At 62.1% G+C, this 7,413-nt stretch overlaps 1 protein-coding gene across 1 annotated transcript; it reads right to left on the bottom strand.

Moving 5' to 3' along the window:
- Positions 1-177: 177 nt before the first annotated feature.
- On the bottom strand, positions 178-6,457 carry PRDX2 (peroxiredoxin 2). The gene is made up of 5 exons (XM_026660584.1): positions 6,372-6,457; positions 3,829-3,934; positions 2,373-2,526; positions 990-1,112; positions 178-352 (listed from the first exon to the last, which is right to left on the bottom strand). Exons 2-5 carry the CDS (start codon positions 3,929-3,931, stop codon positions 178-180), a joined length of 555 nt encoding a protein of 184 aa, XP_026516369.1. The 5' UTR covers positions 3,932-3,934; positions 6,372-6,457.
- Positions 6,458-7,413: the final 956 nt, after the last annotated feature.

The following is a 7,413-nucleotide window of genomic DNA, read 5'->3' as shown; positions in this document are numbered from 1 at the left end:
GGGGGGGGTGTCTCTCTAACCCTTAGAGAGTGCAGCCAGCTTGAAAAAGCTGGGTTGAGAGCCCCCCCAGGGAACAAACTCAGACCTGCTGCCCCACCCCCCAGCTGTGGGGCACCCACCCCATCTAGATACACTGCTGCAGCTGGGCCCTGCATTCCCCTAACCGGGCCTTGGCCTTCACCCCGAGAGCTCCCCCCAGCACAGGCTGGGCCCAGCCTCACCTTCCCCGTGCGTGTCCGTGTACTGGAATGCCTGCACCAGACGCAGCACCTCCTCCACCGAGCGCCCCACCGGCAGGTCGTTGACCGTGATCTGCCGCAGGACACCCTTGTCATCAATGATAAACAGGCCCCTGAGGGGGAGAAGGGAGAGGGATCATACCCCAATGGAAGCAAAGGATGGGGGTGCACAAGCCCCCCCCCCCAGATAACATCCCAGATCTGTCACGGTGGGGATCCAATGGGATCTGGGAGCCTGCAGCCTCCCCCCAATGGATGTGGAGCACCCCCACCTGCATGGTCAGTACTAAGCAACAGCCCCCCAGGGAGCAGGGACCCCATCCCACCAAATCTCTGGGTGCACGTCAGCGCCAGAGACGGGAGATCCCTAGCCTTAGTCAGAGCAAGACTGGCTCTAGGGTGGCGATACCCGAGTGACCCACCCAGCCTGGCATCCCATAGGGCTCCTTCCATCTCTCCCCGACCCCCCATATACCCACCCTGGTGTTCACTGTTCCCACACACTCCCCCGGCTCCCCGATCAGCATCCCGCTCGCCAGACACACCCACCCTTCGCCGGCCGTGGGGCATCCTTCGACATTAGCTGGCGCTGCTGTGACGTTGGGGAGCAGAGCTCCAGTGGGGCCCCAAAACTGCCACAGGGAGACCAGAGCGGGGCCTCAGCACAAGTGACCTCCGTGCTGCCCCCCCACCCTATCCAGAGCAGCCCCAGAAACTCAGCCACAAGGGCTGTCAGTCACCCCCACGCACCTGTAGGTGATTCCCTCATCCTCCTTCAGCACCCCGTAGTCGGTGGCCATGCTGCGGGTGAGATCCGACAGCAGAGGGATGTTTATGGTGCCCAGACCCCCCTCTTTCCGTGGGGTGTCGACCCTGCCAGGAGACAAGGGGGTTAGTCCCATGCTGTGGTACACCCCCAATCCCAGCCACAGGGACCCCCAAATCTAGATCTGCCCCCAGCACTGGCTCCCCAGCAGAGGCGACCCCAGGGAATGAGGCCACCTGGCCCCAGTGCGTCGGCCACCATCTCCCGCTTGGGTCACAGCCCAGCCTGCAGCAGGTCAGTGGGCTCCGGCACCACCCGACCCTTTGCCAGCCACAGGCCAGACGTCTCCTGGCTTGCAGCATCGGGGGCTGGGGGGGGCGCAGCTGGTCCTGCCAGACTCCCCCAGAGCCACTGGTGATGGGGCATCTCCCCTCCCTCCCACCCCCAACTACCAAAAGACAGACATCCAGGTTAGACACAATCAAAGGAGCGGAGACAGCGCTCAGACTGGGGGGGGGGGGGGGCAAGCTGATAAGCCCCCTTTTGCCCCATGCTGGGGGGGGAGGGGGAAGAAGATACATGCCAGATTAGGCAGCCACTCCCCACCCCCTGTTACAGGCCCGTCTCTGGCTGGCCCCGGTCCCCAGTGGCTAGGGGTGATAAGGCTGCTCTCACAGAGGGTGCCCCAGATAAAGCCAGTAGGAGCCCACTCCGCCCCGCCGGCTGGTAACGGCTGCTGGATTCTAGCCCAGTGTCTCCCACACAGCAAGGAGGGATGGACGGACCCCACCCCGGCCCCCCATCTAACCAGGGAGCAAGGGGCTTTTTGATAGCTTGTGAGGCATTTGAACTGGTCTGTGGGGTGGTTTCAACCCCTGGCACCCAAGGGTGCTGACCCCTCTGGCCCTTCCCCATCCCTAGGGGCCCGGTACCAGCTCCAGACGGGTTAAGGGACTGGACAGGCAGTCCCCCCCCGCCCCAGCCAGTGGTGCCAGGCCCGTTGTGCAGGGCTGGCAAGGTCCTGACCTCACACCCATCGTGAATGGAGAGGGGTGTCTAGGGGGCATTTCGGTCACCGGCCTGGGACACTTCGGAAGGAGACAGAGACCCACAGCATGTGACAGGTGGAAACCATGTTTCCTGCTGCATTAGTCTGGGTCACAATCATAGCCAGCCCCTCCCAGAGGGGAAGACCCCCACCCCATCATGTCCCCTCCCCCCCCCCCCCCCCCCCCCCAGCCAGCTACTCCCCACCATCCCCCTAGGGCCAGATCAGAGATGGGCCCCCCTGACCCGGCCAGTCCCCCAGCCTGGGGCTGGCACCCCCTAGAGGGCAGGGAGACCTCGCCCATGTTCCCCCCACGCACCAGGCCAGGTGGGTGAAGTGCGAGTCCACGGAGGCCCCCAGGACCTCACAGCGCAGCTTGCGGAAATCCTCGGCGCACTCGCTGAAGGCGATGATCTCGGTGGGGCAGACGAAGGTGAAGTCCAGCGGGTAGAAGAACAGCACCACGTACTTGCCTGGGGGGGGGCGGAGGGATAACAGGTCAGCGGGGGCGCTGTGATGGGAGGGGGTGTCAGGCGCTGGAGCCATTGGCAGAGACCCTGTGTTTCCCCCCCCTCCCCCCAATTGCATCCCTGGAGGCGTTTGCAAGCCAGCTGATCTGGTTACAGGGTCTCCCCCAGGAGGTGCTGGGATTGGTCCCCCTCAAGCCCAGGCTCAGCCAATCACAAGCCAGCTGATTGGATTATACACAGGGTCCCCCTCCCCAATTTATCTCTTAAAGAGACAGCACTGCACACTTGCCTGCCCAGAGGCAGGTTGTAAAAACTGCAAGGACCCCCCTCCCCACAGGACTTTAATTCTGCCCCACAGGGGACCCCACCCCTCCCTTTAGGGCAGGGGTGGGCAAACTTTTTGGCCCGAGGGCCACATCTGTGTATGGAAATTGTAGGGCGGGCCACGAATGCTGACAAAATTGGGGATTGGGGCCAGAAACGAGGCGTTCAGGGTGTGGGAGGGGGCTCCAGACTGGGGCAGGGGGGGTGAGGGCTCCAGCTGGGGGTGCATGCTGTGGGGCTGGGGATGAGGGGTTGGGGTGCAGGATGGTGCCCTGGGCTGGGACCAGAGGACGGGGGGAAAAATCAGGGCTAGGGCAGGAGGTTGGGGTGCAGGAGGGGGTCGGGGTGCAGGATCCGGGTGGCACTTACCTCAAGCAGCTCCCAGAAGCTGCGGCGTGCTGCCTGGTCCACAGGAGCCGCCTCTGCAGCTCCCATTGGCTGCAGTTCCTGGCCAATAGGTGCTGCAGAGCCGGCGCTTGGGGCAGGGGCAGCATACAGACCCCCCGGCTGCCCCTACGCGTAGGAGCCGGAGGGGGGACATGCCACTGCTCCTGGGAGTCACACGGTGCCACAGCATGCGCGGAGCCACAGCATGCGCGGAGCAGGGCAAGCCCCGGACCCCGCTCCCTGGCGGGAGCTCGAGGGCCAGATGAAAACGTCTGAAGGGCCAGATGTGGCCCCCGGGCTGTAGTTTGCTTGCCCCTGGTCTAGAGGCTGTGACCCCGTTCCCCATCGCCATGCAGGCAGACAGAGATTCTGGCAGGATCCCCTGTAGAGTGCCCCAGTATTCATGGATGCAGAATGTCCTGCTAATCCTGTACCAGCAGGGGGCGCTGCAAGGAGCAAGGCAGGAGCGCAGGCTGTGGGGGGAGCTCCCCGCAGCTCCACTCCCAGTGCCTTGTGTCAGGGGAGCAGCTTCCCCCCCCCCCCCGCCCCCGTTAGCAGGGACTCAGGGCAGAGCCTTCAGGTGGTTTCTCTCACCTCTGTAGTCAGAGAGTTTGATCTCTTTGAAGGCTCCGTCCACCACGGCCGTGGCGTGGAAGCTGGGGGCTGGCTTGCCAATGTGAGCCTTACCAGAAGCCATGTCCTGCAAGAGAAGCCGGGGCTCAGGACGGGTGGCACTGGTCAGTGGGCCTGGCCAGCAACTGTGGAGATTCTCCCATTCTCTGCAGCAACGGGGGTAGCTTGGAGATGGATCGGAGGGGCCCAGACTTCCAGGAGGTCTCACAGCACCAGCGCCTGGATTTCTGAGCCGATACCAGCTCCCAGACCAGTCCCAATATCATCTCCCTCCCATCTCCGATCTGGGTGATCAGACAATCCCAGCGCCGAGCCCCCAGTCACACGAGAGTCACTCGCATCCCACTAGCTGTTCTGGGTTGGCACTGAGAATGGTAGACCCAGTGGGCATCCCCCCCACCCCAGCACAGGTACAACCCAGGGACTGCCGAGCTAATGCAGGGTAGAGATCTTTTGGGGGAAGGCAGAAGGATGGTGTATCTCCTCCCCAGGTGCAGACAGGTACAGCTGTGCCAGTGTGAACCCACCCAGCCCACCCCCATCACAATTAACCAGCTCACCCCTCTTAGCCTCCTGTATGTGAGCAGCACTTTATACATACAAAGCACTTTTCATCCCCAAAATCGTGCAAATCAACGACACTAATTGGTGATTTAGCAAACCGGGTCAGTGCAAACCTAGGGATAGAGAAGCCAGGAGTTTTGACTCCCAGCACTCCACACTGACAGCATTGAAAGTGACAGCCCTGCTCTCAGTCCATTCTATTGAGCGGACAGAGAAAAGGACCCCGCCAAGCTCCCATTATTTTAAACAGGACCTTGTTAATTTCAGCTCAGAGACCTGGAAATGGAGGGCTTCGCTGCGGGATGAGGCCGGCGAAGCCAGTGGGGAAGAGATACGGGCTGGCAAGCATTTTACTGGGTTTTCCTTCTGTGGCCGTACAGCACCAAGCCCAGGAGGGCCCTGCTCACTACCATGACAGAACAGACCCCGCAAGCAAGAGCGCAGAGCCATCGTAGGACACACAGCTCTGCTTGGGGGTCTTTTCGGACAAGAGCCGCCCTACTCGGCATGGGCAGAACTCCCCCAAAGGACTCCAAGCAATCGGGAGTGTTGCCCTAGTGTCACTGGGGGAAAGCGCTTTCTCCCTGCAGGGTTAGCCTCCAGCCCAGAGGCAGCTGCACTCCAAGGCAGTTTGCACCGCACCCAGGATTCGTCATCATGGTGCAAGCTAAGTGTCGGCACAAGAGTCTTTAGAGCTGAAAGCAGGTTATGGTCTAAGGACCTGGGTTCTGTCCCCGGCCGGCCCGGTGAGTCACCTTCGGCGAGTCACTTTCAGCTTCATGCCTCAGTTCCAGCTCCGGCCCTTTGTCCTGTAAGCACCTCAGGGCAGGGACCACTTCCCACAGGTGTCCCTGGAGCACCTGACACTGCAGGGTCTCTGCTACCAGCACAGAGATCGTCAACTCCGCTCAGCTGTTATGAGGCCACCTTGGCAGGAGCGGGGCCACCTCCCAGCAAAGGGGCATGTAAAGATGTTATGCCTCCAGCTGCAATGTTTACTAGCCACCTGAAGCCGCTCGGTTCCCTGCCCCCTTAGAAGTTGCACTAAACCGGCTTCGCCGAACGGTACAGCAGCAGGACATGGAGGAAACTCACTGGACAAAACCCAAGTGCGAATTAAGACCCACAAGCCAAATCGCCTCTACGCTACTGTCTGGAAAGTCCTGAACAGCACAAAGCGAAGGTGAAATGCTCCCAGCGCAGGAAGGCAGCGGTTCACAGCAGGGAATTAGACAGCAGCCTAGAATTCACCTTGCCAGGGCCCCACTCACGGATCAGCCTCTCTTCCAGCCCCACAACTGTTTCCAGGGGTGCAAGATGGAAATACTCCCCCCCATAACAGTTTCTTCCCTATCCAGCCACGTGAGAAAGTTACCCCCCCCCCCCCCCAGGGGTCAACGTTAACCCACTAGCCCCACCCAGGAAAACCCTGATGCACCATTACAGTGGTTGGCCCCTGCTGGAAGAAGTCAGGGGCTGGCATGTAAGTCAAGGCAAGAGAGAGCCCAGGACGGTTCAGGATCCACGCCCCCCCCCCCCCCCCCCCCCCCCACCCCCCAAGGACGAGGCCGCCCCCCCCAACCGCCCACCGAAGCGGGGAGGCGGCGGCCCCCCCCAGGGCCCCCCAAAAATAGCAGCAACTTTGAAAGCAAAAATAGGTGCAAAGACCCGGGGGAGGACAAAAGGCCCCTTTAGCATCGCCAGGCCCTGGCATGAAACCATCCCCTGCGCGGCTCCTCCTGCAGGGTTTGCAGGGTTTGCAAGACAGCAAGCAGCCCCTGGAGGGGGAGAAGCCATGTAACCTCCCCCCAGGTCTGCTTCAGAGCAGTCACTGTGCAAGAGAGAGGCGCCAGGCCCGGGGGTTAGAAATGCCCCCAGCCCCCAACGCAAACCCGGCCTTGCAAGGCACAGCCAGGCGCACGCAACACAAAAGCACCCACCTTGTCGCTGCTGCTGCGTGCACCCACCACAAAACCAGCCTCTCGCTCCGCAGCGCGTGCACAGCTCGCCTGCAGCCGGGTCTTATAGCCACCCCCCTCTCCCCCTCCACGCCCCCCTCCGGGCTGGGCTGGTCCATTTGGAGCAGAGAGAGGGGGGAGGTGAAGACTAGATAAAGCTAGGGGTGTGGGGCGGGGATTAGACCTCCAAGGGGACTCCCCGCATTGCACGTGGAGGGCGAGGTTCTGGGGGGCCCCCAGCATTGCACGGGGGGGCAGGGCTACGGGCCCCCCCAGCATTGCACAGAGGGGGGCGGGGTTATGGGCTCTCCCTGCATTGCACAGAGGGGGGACCGTCAGGGCCATGTATGGGACCCCCTGCGTTGCAGACGGGGGCGGGGCTATGCCCCCCCCCCCAGCATTGCACAGAGGGGGGTGGGGCCAGCAGTCCCGTGCTCCCCGCTGCAGTGCAGGCGAGGAGGGGTTGCAATGCTGCCCAGCAGGAACCCCACAGCCCATGAGGGGGAGGCTCCCTAGGGGACTTGGGCCAAGCTCTGGTCTGAGCTGGGTGACTCTGCGGAGTCCGTTGATGTTTTATTCCCTTGCCTGCCGCGGCGGGGAGTTTCACCCCAGCCCCATGTGCCTCAGTTTCCCCACTGGTGCAATGATCCCGAGCCTCTGAGGCTTCCAGAGGGTCGGCGGAGCTGGGGAATTAGGGCATAGCTATTAGGACTGTTCCTTAGGGTTTGTTTATGGCTTTATGAATGGCCTTGTGAATGGCACTGGATTTTACCCATGTACATGCCCCCCCCAGAGCGCACAGCACCCCCAGCAAACGCCCCCCACCCCCCCCCCCCACCCCCCCCCCCCCCGCTTCACTCCTAAATGCTACCCCGTGCCACGCACAACCACAGGTGGGGGATGTGGGAATGGGAGGGACGTGGATGGGGCCTTTCCCCTCCAAGGGACATGGGCTGCGATCCAATCCCAGGAACTTCAGAGCCTGGTCCTTAGAGGTTTCTAATAGGATCTGTGGAACTCGCGG

The sequence above is a fragment of the Terrapene carolina genome, unplaced genomic scaffold (genome assembly GCF_002925995.2).
Source record: "Terrapene carolina triunguis isolate 2854851 unplaced genomic scaffold, T_m_triunguis-2.0 Scaffold833, whole genome shotgun sequence".
NCBI lineage: Eukaryota > Metazoa > Chordata > Testudines > Emydidae > Terrapene > Terrapene triunguis.
This window is presented reverse-complemented; position numbering and strand designations above follow the sequence as displayed.